This window comes from Anarrhichthys ocellatus, unplaced genomic scaffold (genome assembly GCF_004355925.1).
Source record: "Anarrhichthys ocellatus isolate YVR2014 unplaced genomic scaffold, GSC_Weel_1.0 scaffold326, whole genome shotgun sequence".
NCBI classification, from domain to species: domain Eukaryota; kingdom Metazoa; phylum Chordata; class Actinopteri; order Perciformes; family Anarhichadidae; genus Anarrhichthys; species Anarrhichthys ocellatus.
Window position 1 is genome coordinate 15,883 of NW_022280327.1, and position 20,315 is coordinate 36,197.

General features: G+C 43.3%; 2 protein-coding genes across 4 annotated transcripts in view; one reads left to right on the top strand and one right to left on the bottom strand.

The window, feature by feature from the left end:
* Positions 1-2,015: 2,015 nt before the first annotated feature.
* On the bottom strand, positions 2,016-4,118 carry ndufc1 (NADH:ubiquinone oxidoreductase subunit C1). Its single transcript, XM_031879619.1, has 4 exons — positions 3,649-4,118; positions 2,996-3,099; positions 2,305-2,376; positions 2,016-2,120 (listed from the first exon to the last, which is right to left on the bottom strand). The coding sequence occupies exons 1-3, from the start codon at positions 3,692-3,694 to the stop codon at positions 2,317-2,319; spliced, it is 210 nt and encodes a 69-aa protein (XP_031735479.1). The 5' UTR covers positions 3,695-4,118; the 3' UTR covers positions 2,016-2,120; positions 2,305-2,316.
* Positions 3,736-20,315, top strand: part of LOC116401290 (N-alpha-acetyltransferase 15, NatA auxiliary subunit-like) — a 25,767-nt gene continuing 9,187 nt past the window's right edge. The window contains exons 1-12 of one of the 3 annotated variants that reach the window (XM_031879616.1): positions 3,741-4,337; positions 4,958-5,042; positions 8,906-9,010; positions 9,272-9,429; positions 9,640-9,774; positions 11,324-11,477; positions 11,716-11,835; positions 12,476-12,571; positions 13,387-13,493; positions 13,584-13,656; positions 13,762-13,931; positions 14,046-14,198. In XM_031879616.1, coding sequence (XP_031735476.1) covers positions 4,284-4,337; positions 4,958-5,042; positions 8,906-9,010; positions 9,272-9,429; positions 9,640-9,774; positions 11,324-11,477; positions 11,716-11,835; positions 12,476-12,571; positions 13,387-13,493; positions 13,584-13,656; positions 13,762-13,931; positions 14,046-14,198 — 1,410 coding nt within the window. In that variant the 5' untranslated portion in view covers positions 3,741-4,283. Of the gene's footprint in view, positions 4,338-4,957; positions 5,043-8,905; positions 9,011-9,271; positions 9,430-9,639; positions 9,775-11,323; positions 11,478-11,715; positions 11,836-12,475; positions 12,572-13,369; positions 13,494-13,583; positions 13,657-13,761; positions 13,932-14,045; positions 14,199-20,315 lie in introns of those variants that run through there. The other 2 variants (XR_004213989.1, XM_031879617.1) reach the window with 2 other exon arrangements.

Genomic DNA, 20,315 nt, shown 5'->3' on the forward strand with positions numbered 1-20,315 from the left:
AACTGCTTTTTAAAAATCTCCCACCAAAGCGTGTCAACTTAAAGCAGTCCTCCCTGCTGCTGTTTCTTTCCATGGCATCGATCACCCTCCATACCTCATGGTGACTCTCATCAGCTCCACCCCTCTGACCTGGAAGAGTCATGTCACAAGAAGCACAGAAGGTCGAGGCCGCACACAAAATGACACTGTTATCATTTTTTTTCATGCTTGCTCATTCCTGTACTCAACTCTGCTTTTACAGGCTCTGTTTTTCATGCACAAGATAATGTTGCTGTGGTTTCTTCACATTTTACTTAAGTGTTGTCCTCTATGTTAGCTACTGTATGACCTTTTATAACTCCACACACTAATATTCACATGTCATTTGCTAAGAGAACAGTTTGGAGATAGTAGGCAATTGTGCTCTCTCTGTCTCTGTCTCTCTCTCTCTCTCTTACCATACCTGTTGTCTTGTGTAAGCCGAGAACGGCTGTGTTAGCAATTTCAAAAAATTTAAATATTAAATAGTGTAAATTTTGCTTCCACGAGCAGAGATATTCTGCGCGGAGTGATGTAAAAGCGCTCGCCAAAGTAATACACGTACACGGCTGTTTGATTTGCACGCGTGGGACCTCTACATACACGGATCTAATTTGTGCTCGCGGATTTTGACACTGATTTGCCTTCATAGGCTGCCTTCTTGTTTCGATGATAAAGGCTCGCTGTGTGACAGCACCAGTTATAAGTCGCGTGGCTAATGTTGAGGTGCGTTCACACCAAACGCGGCGCAAAGAAAATAAGATGGTATGAAATAAGACTTCAGGAGAACCCTGTGACGGGAGGTCGGTGACTCCATCATGGCATCCTGGATCAAGCAGCACTTGGTGGGTGGACAGCAGGACAGAGAGCAGGACTCCTGGTGGACTTCGTGTTTACATCATGATGCTTGGTGCTCAAACATGTTGAAAGTTGATGGACGATGTTTCCTTCATTTTGAATTATGTGGAGATATCGGCCATATTATCTGTTTTTGTTGCTGTTGACATTCCTCCTGATGCAAATTCCCCAACATGCGCAGGAATGCACTGCTGTGTTTGCTTAGTTATGTTTGTCATGTGTTTGTTGTGTTACAAATGGGATACAACTGCATCCCTGTGTTGCATAATGATAACAAATGATCCTTGAATCACTGCTCCTTCAGTATCAAGGAACAATCTGAACAGGCCCCCCCCCCGCTGCTGATTGCTGCTTCGCTTCCAAAAAGCCTTCAGAAGTGACATTAGAAATTAAAGCGAGGCAGCCCAGTATGGATGAGCAACAGTCGGTCTTGTTTGGCACTATTTTTCATCGCCGCTTAACTCACATAGCCGGTAGTATGTATTTGATCGTAACTGAGCAGCTTTGTTATCAATACCTAACCAAACATTAACCGGTAATGCTACTTCATAATATTCAGGAGCCAGCTCTCTCGATAATGTTTCCTGTTATTGTCAGAAGCTGGTGCTAATCCTCAAATTTGAACATGCCTCTATAAATCTGGGCCTTTAGAGCGGTACTTGTTACCATGTTCATAAATTAACTAAATCAGTCCAGCCAGTTATAATCGGAGCCATGAAACAGTTGATTTGGTTCTAATTTCAGTCTTGCCAGCTATAATATGTTGGTCATGTATCACGATGTAGCTAACTTGAGTTGAGCTAAATGCAGTTGCTAACTGAGCCGTGATCTGTTTGGAGACCTTGACCGCAGTCATCTGTGTGTGCATGCTGGAATGTACTCCCGATCTCTGGCAAACATAAGTAATAAAGTACGATTGCCAGCTAGCTGTCAATCAATCTGCAGTTGCCCTGACAACAGTTCCAGACTCTTAAAAAAAAAAAGAAAATCATGACTTCTGTCAAATCGTCAACATTGTAATTTGAATAACTCCACGTACAAAGAATGAGGTCCTGTCCAACAAAACATATTATGTATATTATTAATAAAACAACCACAGCAACTGTGAATGTATGCGGACAAAATGAACATGACTCACGTATATTTCACATGTTCGATTTTTTTATTTTACACAGAATTTAGAGCAGTGGAAACAGAAAGAAGCAGACAAACAGGTGCATCCCATAGACAGGACCTGACGACCCCTAAACAGGACAAGAAATGACAAGAGTATCATGTTTAAATGTGTTCATCTATTTATAGAATATACATCTTCACACTGGATGGCAGAATACCAATAACGCTATATGGCATCACATCATATATAGGCATAATGGTATACTGTACGTTGATTATAGTAACATCTAAACAAACTAAACACTCACATACCAGCGTGCTGGGTTACTCCAGGCCATTCCTCACTTTGTACTCGTGTACATCCGCACTGTGCTGCTTGAAGAGCTGCGGGTGGAAGACAGACACCACAAGTCGTTTAATGGCACCAAGTGGTTATATTAGAACACTCTTCATATTCAACTACATTACATAATCTATCGCCATCTGGAATTAAATAAAAGGAAATCTTAACAATATAAGAAAACCAATCTTCACTATAGGACTTCTCTTTTAAACTACATTAATCAAATCAAGGAATGCTCCTTTTACGATGAGAATATCACACCATATGCCATGAGGAAATATTTCATTGTTCTGCTTAGAAATAAGCAAACTGTTTTTTTTGTCCTGAGCCTACGCTTCACTGAAAATCCAAAATGTGACATACGTTTTTTATTTTTTTTAAAAATAAAACATTGCTGCCCTCTCCTGTCCCTTTGAGGTACAATAAATGCTGAATAGTTGACCTGATACAATCTGCTGCATGATTCAGAAATAAAAGTATTTCATCTTGCCAAAAGACATGCAGGCCTATACATTTCTGAATAGGTCAGTTTGGTCTCCTTTCAATGGGACAGACATGAACTCAATGGGCTGAAAGAACCCCTTGTGTGAATTAAACACAGAACTCTGACAACAACAAATGATCCATTTTTAGAGATGATAATATGATGTGTTCATTTACCAGGCCCCAAAGGAGAGCAGATGTTCCAAAGGCAAGGCCCACTCTCAACCAGTTGGGGTTACCACTGTCAGGCTTGGAGCTTGTGAATACAGACCTGGATCCAACTGCAAGAAAAGAGAAAACAGCACAACATCATAAACAAGCACACTGACTGGACTTGAAACAGACATGAAGGTTCGCATCAATACCATGGTTACAGGAATGGACCATTGCAAACATAGAAGTAATTACTTGACAGCATGTATTTGAATTTGTTTTTACAAGAAGCAGGAGAGAGAGGAAAGAAATCGCACAAATCCTGATAGAAGTTTGGCGTGAATACCTCTTCATACATGAGCGAAAGTTATAACGTGGATACAGATTGGATTACAATCATTCCTGTTAACTAGACCAAACATAATAATAATACATTCGCAACAGCTGGGTAAACAATTTTGAAATCACTAACGTTAAGCTAAAAAACACTCTTATAATGCGTAACTTAATGGGGGAGAAACCCGCCTGTGTGTGACTGCAGTGCTTACATGAAGCTAAGCTAAGGTCAGGCTTCAACATACACATACGTCACAACGTTCACGCTGTGAACAGCGAGACAAAAAAACGTTATTCAAAATCATATCAGTGAAAGAATTACGATTATGTCCTAATCTTACTTTTGCCGACGAAAGCAGCTCCAGAGAATATCCTGTTGAAAGTCATTTTAGCTTCAGAGCAGCTTCCTTCATGCGATCTGCCACTCCGCAATCGATTAAACGTCCTGGAAGACTTGAGTAGCTGATCACCGATAAATCGCTAGGACACTTATGAGAAAAACTAACAAACTAATAGCATTTGAAATTTTAAACTCAACAAATGTCTGGATTTTACTATTGTAAAGCGATTGCATCTCGATTGACGTTACCCAGTTTTGGAATTTGGTTTGCAACTTTCGATACATCCACAGTGCACTGGACACAGTAGGCTACTACTGCCACATTCAACCTGCTACCATAGGACATGTTTTATTTTTTAATATAACCAGATACACGTGATTAAATGTAAAGTTAAACATGTTATTCTTGTCCAAAGGCCATTAAGTGACACACAGCCACATACAGCCCCGCTTGTCCGTATTTGACACGCAGACTCAGAGCAGTCTGACCCGGAGGAGAAGCACATCGGCCATTTTGCTCGGAAGGGGGCCTCGTCTTCAACACGTGAGACGTTGGAGACTGACACAGCCCAGGATATCTGAACCCAAAGAGGATACTATTGATGTGACTCGACAGAGGCGTAGGAAGCCAGCACAATGCCCACAATCACTCTACCGCCGAAGGAGAATGCTCTCTTCAAGAGAATATTGGTAGGCTAAATGCCTGAGAAAGCGTTAGCTTGCTGGCTAATGCTAGTTTGCCAAGTAGCCGTCAGTTGTAGCAGTCAGAGCAAGTAGCTAGGAAGTCGCTACTGAATTAACCCAAATATTTCAGTACACCAAACGCATTGTGCTGTTCACGTCTCTGTTATTAACGAGTGGTTGTAACAATGAAACTAAGGAAACAGCAATTACTTGGCTAACAACCAGTCGTGTGGTGTCGTAGCTCTGCCATTGGCCTTAAAACACAAGTAAAGTACAACAGTAACAGAGCTGCTCGGCATGTACAGCAATACACAGTTTAGCGTTAAGTTAGGAGGGTAGTTGAGGGGTTAGTTTAACGTTTTTTAAAACATATTCGTCTACAGTGTCAACGTTTTTAATCAACATAGTTCTCTCAATTGCTGTTCATTCATCGCTACAACAGTCCCGCTGACTGGACTATTTCCGCTGGTTTTCTGGAACACAGTGGTTTGCATTCAGCACTTACAACACTGTACATGTATTTGTGCACTCGAAGCCGACTGTCTTGAGGATCAGTGCAGCAGAGCGTTGCGGTCTGTTGTCCCTCAGACGCCCGGTGTGAAGTTTGCTCTGTCTGTCTGTTGCAGAGATGCTACGAACACAAGCAGTACAGAAACGGCCTGAAGTTCTGCAAGCAGATCCTGAACAACCCGAAGTTTGCTGAACATGGAGGTAAGACACAGACTAATGACGTACAGTGGAATGGATCACTGTGTAATTTCTGTTTCTGCACGTTCACACAACCTCCCTTCTCCTCTTGACAGTTGCACTACATTTAAATAAATGTGGATTGAGGTGAAAAAGCCAGTCATCAAAAAACAATAGGTGTCCTAGCAACTTAAAGTAAGAACAAAAGTGTGTGTGTGTGTGTGTGTGTGTGTGTGTGTGTGTGTGTGTGTGTGTACGTGTACACATGCGTCAGCTGTGGGTCAGAGGTAGAACAGGTCTACCTCTGCTCTGAATATTAGCGGTTCGATTCCCGGCTCCTTCATGTCAAAGGACCTGTGCTGTCGGTGTGTGAGTGACTAGAACTGCTGAGCAGGTGGCACCTTGTATGGCAGCCTCTGCCATCGGTGTGTGGATGTGTGTGTGATAATGTTGACATATAGTGTTAAAGCGCTCTGAGCTGTCAGAAGACTTGAGAGAGACAATACAAGTACATGTCCATTTAACGTTGACCATTGATGGCAAACAAATTGGTACAATAAAGCAAAACATTGATACAGCGGTCTTTTTAGAGTTTGATTGTAGATTGTTTTAGGCAGATACAAGTACATATTGATATTTCTGTAACATAACAAACTGACATCCCTTAATTTAGCTTTTTTAAAGAATTTTGACCAATATTTATATGTGCTGAGTGGATCATTTCTCAGTCCTCTCTGATGGATAAACTGTAATAGCATGGCTGTTTCAGTGTGTTGTTACTTATCAGCTGATGTGTGCAGTGATACTGATCATTGTAATGTAAGTTATGCTGTGTTCTATTGGGAGTTTTTAGCGGTTAAGTAGCAGGATTTCTAATAGTGTACCTGTTCTGCGGTTGTATTGTTTTCTCAACAGTGCCTCATACTTTTTTTCACACTTTATTTTTTCGGCTTTTCACCAGACAGACAGACAGACAACACATATACAAAAACATAAAAATAAATTTAAAAAAAAAAAAAAAAAAAAGGGGATCTGGATTGCTCCGTCTCTTCAAAAGTATGATAACTCCTGTGAAATATTCAGGTTGTGTTATCGTTGACATGTAAACATCGTCCATTTCTCCCACTTCTCACGACATCGCTCCACTTGAGCTCTTATTCTATGAGTTAATAGTTCCATATCATACATTTCAGTCACAATTTTCAGCCATCCATCTTGTGATGGTGGTTCTGCCTTGTGCCATCTCTTCGTGATAGCCTTCTTACAAGCTGCTAGCAAGATCTTCAGTAAAACCTGTCTTCTCTTAACACAGTGTCTGCTGTCAGATTACCCAAGTAGAGAAACATACATGACTTTGGTATATCATAGCCCAGAATTGGACTATAACCATATGGACATTTCCCCAAAACTGTACAATTTCCGGACATAGCCAAAATACATGGGAGTGGTTTACATTTACTGCCCCACATTTCCTCCAACATGGCTGGACAATAGACAGACATTTATTTGTAATTTGGGGATTAATAAAGAATCTGATTACATTCTTCCAACAATGTTCTCTCCAAATACACGAGGATGTTGAAGACTGTTGTGTCCTCCAGATATTCAACCATTCATCCTCTGTAATATTCACACCAAGTTCTTGTTCCCATTTCAGTTTTACATAAAAAGTTGTATTTTCTAATTTTTTCCGTCAGATGTTGATATATAGTCAATATGATTCTATACTTGTAAACTCCTATTATGGTTCTAATTATTCCATTTTTATCCAAGTTAATTTTGTGCTTTATTTCTCTGTCGAAAAAGTCCCTTAATTGCAGATATCTGAAGTGGTCCTGGTTATTTAGTGAGTATTTGTCTTTCAGCTCCTGGAAACTCACAACGCTCCCGTCTTTAATGACTGTGCATATTGCTGTTATTCCTGAAATCCATTGTTTGAACCTCAGATCGAGAGTACCCGGGATAAAATGTCTATCATAGGCTATCCATCGTAGAAGCCTGAGCTCTTCTTCTAATCTGTATTTTCTTATCAGTTTAAACCACATCTCTAATGTAAATCGGGTGACAACATCCATCTGGTCAAGAAAATCCTTTGCTATATTTCTGTCTCCGATAAGGCTTTGAATTTCCCTTCCTTCTATATATCGTTCTAGGTTTTTCCATTTAGCTTCATAGTCATTGGTACACCAATAAATTACTGGTCTAATTTGAGCTGCATGAAAATATACCCTAAGATTTGGTAATGACATGCCCCCTTTATCTTTTCCAATCTGTAATGTTTCGTATTTAACTCTTGGCCTTTGACCTTTCCATATAAACCTTGAGATAACTTTATCCCAGGTTCGAAATTGTTTTTCAGGGATCTCGATTGGTAGTGACTGAAAGAGATAGAGGAGTCTTGGAAGTATGCTCATTTTTATAGTGTCTATCCGTGAACTGAAATCTAGTGGAAGAACAGCCCACCTCCAAATCATTTCTAATGTCCTGATCCACTTTATTATAGTTGGCTTTATATAGGTCATCAATACTTTTTGTTATAGTAACCCCAAGATATGTCATTCTTTTAGAACTCCAATTTAAGTTAAGTGTTCGTTGTATAGTTTCGGTTGGTTTGTAGTTCAGTGTTAAAATCTCTGTTTTTGACAAGTTCAATTTATATCCAGAGTAAGAGCCAAACGTCTCAAGTTGGTTGATTAATATAGGGAGGCATGTGTCAGGGTCCTCTAAATAGCAGATCACGTAATCTGCAAAAAGGCCAATGACATGTTCTTCGTTTCCGACCTTTATCCCTTTAAGGTCTTTATTCTGCCTAATTGCTTGTGCCAGAGGTTCTGTAAAAATTGCAAATAGAGTCGGTGAAAGACAACATCCCTGCCTGGTAGACCGTTCTAATGCAATACTATCAGTCAGACTGCCATTTATTTTTATCCTTGCTTTTGGGTTTTGGTAAAGTGTTTTAACACATTGAATAGCTTTTTCATTTAGTCAAAATTTCTCAAGTACCTGATACAGAAATGTCCAGTTTACACTGTCAAATGCCTTTTCTGTGTCAAGACTTATTAGGGCTGCATTGATATTTTTATGGTTAATATGTTCAATTATATGTAGGGTTCTCCTTATGTTATCTTGGGTTTGGCGCCCCTTGATGAAGCCCGTCTGGTCTTCATCTATAATATCATTCATAAAGTGCTCATACATTTTTGCAATAATCGAGGTATATAATTTATAGTCTATATTAAGAATTGATATAGTTCTGTAACCAGAGCAGGTATCACTGTTCTTTCCCTTAGGAATCACTGTTATTACAGCCTCCTTCCAGGATGGTGGGACTTCACTATGTGCCTCATACTTTATTACTCACGCCTGTTCCATTTATCTGGCAAGCTAGCTTCTTAAATACTGTAAAGTAAACCGCGATGTTAATAAACCTGTAAACATTCCTTTGTGTAGTCAGTAGCTGTGTTCCCATTGACATTTTTCATACAAAAAAAAAGTTGTTATGCTTACTTGAGGTGTTTTTTTTCCATTTGTGGAAAAAGACTCGATGGATTAAATGGATTATGGAAACGCCGAATATATTCTGACGTAGTGAACATTTACCTCTTATGACTGATTGTTTCCGGTTCAAAAACCTACTTCTTCCACTCTGTTTACTGGCAGATTACGGCCATGTGTAAAGCATAGCCTAAGGCAGCCAACTACTGACCAAACCGTGCTGATGCACCTGATTTGCATTTCCTGTTTTTACAGCATTTCAAAAGTTCGCCTAAAATTCGCTTTAATAATTCGCTTCTTCAATTTAACGGAACACGGCTAGTGTCACTCTTGACAAGTCATGTCCCCGGATGTCTCACCCCTCTCCCTCCCACCCCTGCTTTGTGCTCCAGAGACGCTGGCCATGAAGGGTTTAACCCTCAACTGTGTGGGCAAGAAGGAGGACGCCTATGAGCTGGTGAGACGAGGCCTTCGCAACGACCTCAAGAGCCACGTCTGTATCCTTACATCAGCCCCTCAGGACAGCCGGGTTTCATTCAAATTCAGTTAAGCACCACAGCAGCTGCATTCGCCCCGAAAGACCTTGTACTTGCTCTTTAACGTCATTTCTGCTTCTGTAAAACACTCTGTGAATTCTTCCAGACATTTGATTTAGTTTGTGTGTGTTTACATTTTCAAGCACATGTGAAAACCTGCATAGTGTGTGTGTGTGTGTGTGTGTGTGTGTGTGTTTTTATTTCCTGAACTCGCTCCTCCAGGCTGGCATGTGTACGGCCTGCTGCAGCGCTCTGATAAAAAGTACGACGAGGCCATCAAATGTTACCGCAACGCTCTGAAGTGGGACAAGGACAACCTGCAGATCCTGAGAGACCTCTCCCTGCTGCAGATCCAGATGAGGGACCTGGAGGGATACAGGGTGAGTGTGGCAGAGGGAGGAGGACATGTGTAGGAAATAGAAACTGTTGAGATGAAACGCCTGAATGGATGAAGGGGGTTGGAGGCGGGAGGTTGTGCAGGGTCATACTGTCACCCACGGTCCTGCATGAGGGGGGAAATGAAGATGTCAATGTTGGACGGGATTATAAAACCTACATTTTCTTGCCTTCACTTTGCTGTGCTATGACAGGAGACCCGGTACCAGCTGCTGCAGCTCCGTCCGGCCCAGCGGGCCTCGTGGATTGGATACGCTGTAGCATATCACCTGTTGGAGGACTTTGAGATGGCCGCCAAGATCGTTGAGGAGTTCCGCAAAACGCAACAGGTAGGCCAGAGCTATAGACGACTCAATAGAACCATACACGTTTCTGAACGTTCTACGTGTTTAATAGACCCACTCTAACAACACTACGTTAACATTATAGGGGTTGAGGCGGGGGAAAGGAGATATTCGCCGTGGTCCTCAGTAATTTGACTTATTGTTATAGAGAGCTCCAGGATATGAGCAGGCAAAGATACTGTGTGATTTATTTGAGTCAAAAATCATACTCTCTTTAGTCAACACACAACAAAACGTATATCAGGAATGAATAGGGAAATATGGCAAGAAGGTTTATGCCGGCTGAGGTGGAAAAAAGGAGTGAAATGCGATAAAGTTCAATGGAAATCATGACGTCCGTGAAATTGTAGACTTCAATGTCCATGGAAACTTGTGCTTCAGGGTCACCTTCTTCTTCTTCCTCTCTGGGTTTTGTGACTGGAGACTTGGTGCCACCTACTGTTGAATGAACCAACTCCTAATAATGGCTTTATGGTAGTGAATGGTGACAAGCATTTCTTGACATTTTCTAAATTGGGTTGAAACCAGCTCAGAAGAGGAACTATGTAGGTTGTTGTTTTCTATGACTCATGCAGTGTTTCCCATTCATTCCCGCCACAGCTTTGACTCTATTACAGTCTGCACAAACTGTATCGCACTCAAAGTGATTCATAAGCACATCATGAGCTGAAGACATAAGTCTAAAACAGCTTTATCGTAGTAGTACTATAGTAGTGGTGGTATAGAAATAGTAGGTTTGAATTCTTTGAACGACAAGTTGAAGTAAAATGTTACGACATGCTTTTTCTGCTGTCGGCTACTTTTGCATACGCCATTTTTAATAAACCAGTTATTTGTCTCTGAATTAGGACAGGGCAATATATCGATACTATACGGAGGCTACATATCGTCTCAGATTAGTAATAAAGGCATCAGTGTTGTCTTTTCCTGGTTTTACAGGCTGCATTACAGCAAAGTGATGTCATTTCCTACACTATCTTACAATATCGATATCAAGTGTTTTGGTTGGTAATTTAATAATTGGTAATATAACATCCTGATGTGTGATTGGATGGATTACAGAGTATTTATTTATACAATGTGCTTGTGACTGGCCCAGGATCACTTCTGTTGTGCGTCCCGTTATGTTGTCAAATGCCATTTAATGTTTGTGCATATTCCATCCATATTTCATAAATACGTAGTGACATGGATGTAACAGATGAGTTCGTAACATTTCTTGTCCTCCTGTGCGCCCGTCTCTCGTCGGCAAAGAGAGACATGTTGGAGAGCTTTGGCAGAGAGAACCTTTGAACGCTGTGACGTAGAATCAGCTGTTCAGCAGGACCCAAACTTCTTTCCGAAGGGGGAAAATGTCCATCTTCAAAAACTATCTGTATACGTATAGACAAGGCTCCGAGTCCTGGTTCAACTTCTCAAGTGTAGAAATGATCCTCTCTGTAGTGCCCACGAAAAACAGAATCCAACATTGGAACACAATAACTGTGTGTGTGTGTGTGTGTGTGTGTGTGTGTGTGTGTGTGTGTGTGTCCAGACGTCTCCAGACAAGGTGGACTACGAGTACAGTGAACTGCTGCTGTATCAGAACCAGGTCCTGAGGGAGGCCGGCCTGCACAAGGAGGCCCTCGAGCACCTCAACAACTATGAGAAACAGATCTGCGACAAACTGGCCGTGGAAGAAACGAGAGGTGGGTTGATGGCGACGGCGTCACTTTGTTGCTGTGTTAATGCAGAGGAGCTACAAAGGTTATGTCGGTTCTCCAGCTCTCTCTGGACAGAACGTGTGACTGAGCTAACACAATTGAGGTTGGCTAAGGAGCACTTTTTATATTTCAGTACCGCTTGATATTTTAGACTGAATAACTTGTGTAATGAAACCATTGTGCTTAGTTAATGTTGAAAGTGTGTTTGTGTGTGTGTGTGTAGGAGAGCTTCTGCTGAATCTGGAGAGGCCTGATGAGGCTTCTGAGGTCTACAGAAGTCTCCAGGAGAGGAACCCTGAGAACTGGGCCTACTACCAGGGCCTGGAAAAGGCCTTAAAGCCAGGTGAACACTACCCTCAGGCCCACACTGGTGCAGTCCATGCGATATGGTGGATTGACTATTGCTACTGTAGCTATTGAAGAGGGCTATACCAGAACCAAAATGATCTCAGAGTATACCCAGTTAAGGGCGTATCCATTAAGACTGTGAAAGTACCACTGATTCATGTGTATACTTGGTTTAATGCCTGAGCCCAATACACTGACTAAACATCCGAGACTATCACTTTGGTTGGCCACAATAACAGGGAGTAGAATTGCTTTAAGACACTGGAAACCAATCAATGTCATGACTTTAAATGAATGAGTGACGATATGAGAGGCTGACTGCTGTCTTTAAGAAGGTTTGGGGAGCATTCTTGGCCGTGACAGAAAGGCAGAGTGTGTGATGGATAGAGGATGGATATCATGTGCTAATGTGTACCTTTTTCTCTGTACGGGTTAAACATCAATATAAGAAAATACAAAGAAATGTAGTGATTTGACTTATAAAATGAGATTGGGCTGATGATTTGAATGATTGACTGTTCGGGGGGAAGCCCTGATGTGTGTCCAATGAGTCTTTGGAGCCTCAGATGTCTGTTGCTGTAAATCAGCTGTGGTTGGATAGTACTTCTCCTTACAGTGTGTGTGTGTTTTTCCAGGAAGTGTAGAGGATCGTCAGAAGATTTATGAGGACTCCTGGGTGAAGTTTCCTAAAGGCCTGGTTCTCCGAAGACTGCCTCTTAATTTCCTCACAGGTAAACACAGTACAGCCTGCAGCACCACCATGCTGTCCGTCTCAATCTCAATCTACTGTATGTCATGCTTAGTGAGCAAATGCCCACGATGATTCGGAATATAATATCCATATTGTGACACAAACTCTCTAGCCTGTTAGAGGCGAGCTATTCCATCAGCAGTCTCACAGGCAACACGATACGCCCACTTTACTAGACAACACTCCCCCTGAGATTAGTTCCAGGATGAACTACTTTTTTAACCCAACCCATCATCTTCTCTGAAACCTAGCCAAGTAGAATTTGTGCCTAAACCTAAAGAAAGTTTGGATTCTAAACCTTGCTGTGCCTCTATCTAGGGGAGTAGAAGCACACCATGACAGTAAGAGGCTGTTCCCTCCTCAATACAAGTATTTATTACTTAATAATTCAACTAAGTTTCAGCTAACAATGAACTGCAACAATATAATGTGGGATTAACGAATGCCAAAACAAGATCTATCTGACCAAAAGTACTGAATAAAATACACAAAAAACTCTTTTGCGAAATCTGGCTCCCCGGGATCCAGCAGAATCTGGAGAAAAGCGCATGAATGAAAATGTCAGTTCATCCCTCCAGCTTCCATGCTATTTCAAACCTCAGTACCTGTCCACCTACCGGTGTGCAGAGTTGGCTCATTTTATGTTCCAAACCCAAATATTACCATACGTGTTCTATGCTCACTGAGTCTAATCACAGGTTAAAAAGGTGTGGGATCAAACCATGTACACTACTGTCATCTTTCTCAATACAAGTCTCACGTTACTGTACCTCTACTGTGTGTTGTGCTGGGCAGGGGAGAAGTTTGGTGAATGTCTGGACAGCTACCTTAGGATGAACTTCAGTAAAGGCTGCCCCCCCGTCTTCACCACTCTCAAATCCCTCTACACCGACAGAGAAAAGGTACACATGGAGACATTTAAAATAACCTGTGTATGTATGTGTGTGTATATATATGTATATGTGTTCTTGACTTGTTTTCTTCCTATGCAGGTTGCAATCATTGAAGAATTAGTAGTTGGCTATGAAACCTGTTTGAAGGCCTGTCGAATATTTAGTGAAAATGGTGAGTGTGGCCTTTCTCTGGCCTCAATGTGTTTGTTTGATTTGGATTTCTCATACATGTGGAGGCTGAATTGCACACTGTGACTGTTGTAAAACGTGTGTGCAGATGATGGGAAGGAGGAGCCCCCTACCACCCTGTTGTGGGTCCAGTATTTCCTAGCACAGCACTTTGACTTCATAGACCAGCCGGGCCTCGCTCTGGAGTACATCAACACCGCCATCGACAGCACGCCCACGCTCATCGAGCTCTTCCTCATCAAGGCCAAGATCTACAAGGTGGAGTAGAAACTCTGCACATATGTATACGGTTCTTGACTTTGATGGAACTGGACTCTGAGATCTGTTGTGTATCATGAGCATTCACACTGTCCCTGTGTTTTGTCCTTGCAGCACACGGGCAACATAAAGGAAGCAGCTCGGTGGATGGATGAAGCTCAGGCCCTGGACACTGCTGACCGCTTCATTAACTCCAAGTGTGCCAAGTACATGCTGAAGGCTGGCCTCATCAAAGAAGCAGAGGAGATGTGCTCCAAGTTCACACGGGTGAGTCGGAAGAGAATGTGGCTGAAGTTATTTGTTGCCAGGTAGTTTTGATCTGCTCAATAAATCATATGTCCATCCACCACACAGATGAGTAGTATTGGTGCAGTGTTCTAGTTTGATGGTTATGTTGGGATCTCATTATATGGCTTCGACATGTGCTGTGGAACAAAGAGAGAGAGTCAGGCCTTGCCTTTTGCAAGCAAAGGTTTCATCGTGATTGTAGTTTGATGAGCACCAAACCCCCCCCAACTTTGAAGAAATTCACATTAGGGTGTGAGTTTCCTCCCCGAAATGCCACACTGCTCTCACTGGACGAGAGCAGGGATGCCGAGGCGGGACCTCCGGTAAGACGATCTTGCTCCCCCAAAAACTATGCATTCCTGAAGGTACCTGAAAGCAGCGCTGCAATCTAATTGGCCGAGACCCAAGACACCCTAGGACCCCTGTGGTTCAGCCACTGTTCTACAAAACTACCTGCAACCCCCACCTCAATGCTTTTTCCCTTCGACCTCCATCGAGCTAGGGAGCACACCAACATTGTTTCCCTTTTCAACCAAATCCCAGGTCTAACAGTTTAAATTCGCTGGCCGAATTCACCAAACTGTCTATTTTATCTTTGTTCTTATCCACGAAGCGAACCCTTTTATTCCTGCAGAAGTGAAGAAGCAAGACTTCTTCAGAAAGAGAGAGAGAGAACGTCCACTCTCCACCAAGCGCCTCGTTTGCTCTGGCCATAAGGACGCGAAAATCCCTTATCCAGACGACAGCGATTCTCTCCTACCGAGAGAACACCTCCCGCGGCCCGCAGCCGCGCTGCCTGTGCCCATCGAAGCTCAGAAGAACCCCCCCTCAATCACCACGATTGCATCGTACCGTAAGGCGAAATAGATTCTGGGCAGAGTTAGAGAGAGTTCATTTGTGTTTATTTTATCTCGTTTGTGTGCTTAAAGTACTGTTCATTTTTATAACGTGGTGTATGCTTTATGATCACCGACACTGGCGATCCCTGAAATTGCTAGTGTTGTGTAGAAGTAGCGTGTATTCCATGCTACTGTGATTCGTGTCGAGACAGCCGCAGTGAGGTCGAAGTTGCTTCTCATCAGTTCAGGAGGTCAAAACCGCCGGCTGAGACAGAGTCGCGGTTCTTGCTCCCCTGGCTGAGAGAGCAATCTTCCGTACTCCAGCGCAGCGCGAAGGATCTTAATCTTTTGTTTTATTTCATTTTGTTTTGTTCCTTTCCCTTCTCTTTTACTAATCCACGCACGCACACACACACACACACACACACACACACACACACACACAGCTTTGAGCTAATCTAGCTACGTGCTAAACGGCTATCGGCACGTATAGACGCCAGTCTCCTGTTGGCTATCCACCATTTTTGAGTCTCACGCATGAGAGACGTCACTACGTCCCAACTACGTCATACGTCGCTGAGCTGTTCCCTAGCTCCTCCCCCTTACGCACACATACACACACGCACACACACTTCCCCCCCCTCTTTTCAATCGTCTGTTGATTTTAGATAGCGTGCTCATGAATGTATAGTTGTTAGTTTAGATATTAGTTGACTAGATCATTAGTATTAGAACGTAATAAACTGTTATATTTTAAAGAGTAGCTGTCTGTGATTCCTTTGTGTATTGTGATAATAGCTGTATATGTGGTCTGTGCTCGAACTTAAACCTTCACTTTTACTCTGAATGTGTAATAGTATTCAGACTGTTGATATTGTGAGTGAACACTAATTATGAGACTTAGTTTTATCGTTTGGTTATTGGTCGCTGTTCGCAGGGTGGTGCCCCGTTATTATTAATAATCATTAATAATTGTTACTGACATTAATAATTCTATTGATGTCAAGAATTTAGTTTCTTAGATACTGATAACCCAAACACGCTCCTTTACGTTCCCAACATAATGGTGCCCCCTTTTTGAGGCTATGTTATTCCCAACATAATGGTGCCCCCTTTTTGAGGCTATGTTATTCCCAACATAATGGTGCCCCGTGTGAGGCCACGTTATACCAGCTTTATCACAGTGTATGTACATTAGTCCAGAATTGACTTTGATAATTTTTGAATAATTTAAATTTTCCAAAATTTTATTTTCTAAAATTAATTTTTTCAAAATTAAATTTTTCCTTTTTTCCGTTCCTTTTGAATTTGTAAGTTAAAATACTCGTTTAATTTCCTAAACAAACACACAGCTGTTGTGGTAAATTTTATCATTTAATTGTAACACAAACTCATTTTGTTTTCTTTGAGTCCTCATAAATCCAACACACAGCTGTCACCAGCCAGAAGTGCTAAGCCCACTTCAGTAGCATTCCAATTGCAAAGCAGTAGAGCAGTAGAAATTGTAAGTCACAGAACTAAGCATTTCACTGTATACCTCAAAACAGCAGTTAGCATATAGCAGTCGAACTTGTAAGTCACAGACTAGGCAGTTCACTGTGCACCCGTTAATAACCGTAACAGTCCCTTGCTCACATTAAGTAAATAACACCACTGGGTGTCGCCACTTACTAAAAGTAAAACGTGCAACCAGAAACCCAGGATAGGAGCATGAAGCTCAACATGAGTCGGACAACCCTGCATTACAAGATGCAGTTGCTGGTCCCCTCATTCGCTACCATGTTGTGCAGCAGGACACAACTGCCCTGCCACAAGAAGCCCGGGTCGCTCGAACAGAGCTGGACCAGCTGCAGAAGAGCTATTAAGCTCATCATGGTCCCCAAAGCGAAAGCCTCTAAAGTTTTAGAGAGTAACACCCTGAGTGTACAACTCCAGGCTGCTCAGAGAAGCACTAAGACCTGGCATGAAGAACCTCAGGGGGGTCAGGTAAGTATTGATGTCGCAATCCCCGACCCCATGATAGGCCTCCTCCCTGACATAGTCAGACAAGCCCCGCCCCAAAGGCTTGATGAGGCTCGACTGAGTGGACAAGCCACTACAGTCACCTTGAAGACCACTGCTTGGAGCTTAGCAGCGTCTAGTGGTGTAGTTCTTCATCACACCACCAGGGACAGCGACCGAGCACCCCAGTCTGCTTGTGTGCTTGATCCAGGTGTCTCACTCCCCACTTTGCATTTTGACAGGAGGATGCGGGGCTACTCCCAGGCCCAGAGTGGCATTAGTGGTTCCAAACCCACATCCACAGGTGAACAAAACGTCCCGTGTAGTCCATGCATGCACCTGAAACAGAGCCCCTCCCCCACCTGTCGAGAGGTTAGTCGTCCTCACCGCTATGTCGTCTTAAACGACTATGCTAATCCAGACCACTCTGATGATCCAGGCCCTCTCCGCGTGCAGGGTCTGCGTATCCGTCAGCTTGAGTCTCTTGCGAACGACATAGAACGCTTTGATCCAGAAAATCAAGAGTCATGGCATCAGAAGACATTTCACCCTAAAAAGAGAATTAGGTTCAAACGAAATCTTAAGTCCCAAACCCACTCCGTAAGAGCAAGTTTAGACCCAGAGATCAAGAGTCTTAGACACCAACGTGTGACGGAGGCGGTAAAGCACTTTACCACACTCCGGACACCGGTGGACGAGCCGATGCCACTAAACCTTGCCAGCCGTGGGCCAGTTTCAGACGGACAAGTCGCCGTCACCCAGGAACATAGACAACCGATGCCAATGCCCCACCCAGAGCCTGCTCCTGACTCTAGTCCACCCAATCTGCCTGCATGCTTACAACCGCCAAAATCTGCCACCCAAAACCATGTCTCAAACCAGAAGTCTTCCCTTTGTTCGCTGAAAAATGCTCAGAACAAAGACACATGACACTCTAACCTCTCTCTTGCAGTCAACCAGCCTGCAACTGAACAGGGGACACCCTGGGTACCCCAGAACAATTGGCCCCCAAGTTCACAACCTTGCGCGGTGAATAATAGTAGAGCAGATTTGACCACCCAGCAAGCACGAGATGCAGCCCTTCCAACCATTCGACAGCCGAAGTTGAAACCCACGCGAAAAGGGTCCCGACAACTACCGCTGCTCGAATCGGAAGAGCTGCGAGCTCGCCATTATGTACAACCAAACTGTAAAATGAAAAAGGGTTTTTTGGTACACACCTCTAGGGGACAGGAACCGGTCCGTTGGGCCATCCCAGCAGATCCAGGGGGGTGATAGGTAAATCCAAATCTAGAGTTAGGTAGACCATGACACAACCATCACACTAACCTACCTAACCACCTTTCCGTTTTGTTTTGTTTGTTTTCATTTCTCTGCTTTCATTTCGTTTTTGTTTTTCACATACTATGCTACAGTTCAGACGTTATCACAAGATCATGATGTAGCAATTGAGTGTATTAGAAATAATGCCTTGCTTACCTATGATTTGTGTATATGTTTAATGCAGTTTAGTTAGTCATCTGCCCAGATGCCGCCTTAGTGTCTGTCCAGACATCTTGAGCCTCTAGGAACTATGAACAATGAACACCGACTATTAAACCATCCCTTTCTTCCCACAACTACATGGACTGTTTAACCTTTTGTGCTCTCAGAACTACATGGACTGTATGACACCACATGGAAGCCCACGTCAGTCCTTGGTTTGCCCTAAAGACCGTGGCCAGCACCTCGCTCTTCAGGCCAAAGGGGGGATGTTGGGATCTGACTATATGGCTTCGACATGTGCTGTGGAACAAAGAGAGAGAGTCGGGCCTTGCCTTTTGCAAGCAAAGGTTTCATCCTGATTGTAGTTTGATGAGCACTAAACCCCCCCCAACTTTGAAGAAATTCACATTAGGGTGTGAGTTTCCTCCCCGAAATGCCACACTGCTCTCAGTGGACGAGAGCAGGGATGCCGAGGCGGGACCTCCGGTAAGACGATCTTGCTCCCCCAAAAACTATGCATCCCTGAAGGTACCTGACAGCAGCGCTGCAATCTAATTGGCCGAGAGCCAAGACACACTCAGCTCAACACACTCAGCTCAACTCAACTCAAATTCAGTTCTATGCAGGGAGTCAGTCAAAGGGAGATGCCGCGAGGCAGCGAACCAGCGAACCAGAGTCGGTATTCCAGAACAGAGGCAAGAAGAAACAGCACTCCAGGGTTTCAACCGTGGCGGCTACTGGCTGAGCCAGCTGAGCTGTTTTGTAGAACAGTGGTTCAGCCACTGTTCTACAAAACTACCTGCAACCCCCACCTCGATGCTTTTTCCCTTCGACCTCCGTCGAGCTAGGGAGCACACCAACGTTGTTTCCCTTTTCAACCAAATCCTAGGTCTAACAGTTTATATTCGCTGGCCGAATTCACCAAACTGTCTATTTTATCTTTGTCCTTATCCACGAAGCGAACCCTTTTATTCCTGCAGAAGTGAAGAAGCAAGACTTCTTCAGAAAGAGAGAGAGAGAACTTCCACTCTCCACCAAGCGCCTCGTTTGCTCTGGCCATAAGGACGCGAAAATCCCTTATCCAGACGACAGCGATTCTCTCCTACCGAGAGAACACCTCCCGCAGCCGCGCTGCCTGTGCCCATCGAAGCTCAGAAGAACCCCCCTCAATCACCACGATTGCATCGTACCGTAAGGCGAAATAGAGTCTGGGCAGAGTTAGAGAGAGTTCATTTGTGTTTATTTTATCTCGTTTGTGTGCTTAAAGTACTGCTCATTTTTATAACGTGGTGTATGCTTTATGATCAACAACACTTGCGATCCCTGAAATTGCTAGTGTTGTGTAGAAGTAGCGTGTATTCCATGCTACTGTGATTCGTGTCGAGACAGCTGCAGTGAGGTCGAAGTTGCTTCTCATCAGTTCAGGAGGTCAAAACCGCCGGCTAAGACAAAGAGTTGCGGTTCTTGCTCCCCTGGCTGAGAGAGCAATCTTCCGTACTCCAGCGCGGCGCGAAGGATCTTAATCTTTTGTTTTATTTCATTTTGTTTTGTTCCTTTCCCTTCTCTTTTACTAATACACACACACACACACACATAGCTTTGAGCTAATCTAGCTACGTGCTAAACGGCTACCGGCACGTATAGACGCCAGGTCTCCTGTTGGCTATCCGCCATTTTTGAGTCTCACGCATGAGAGACGTCACGACGTCATACGTCGCTGAGCTGTTCCCTCACTCCTCCCCCTTACGCACACATACACACACACACACAC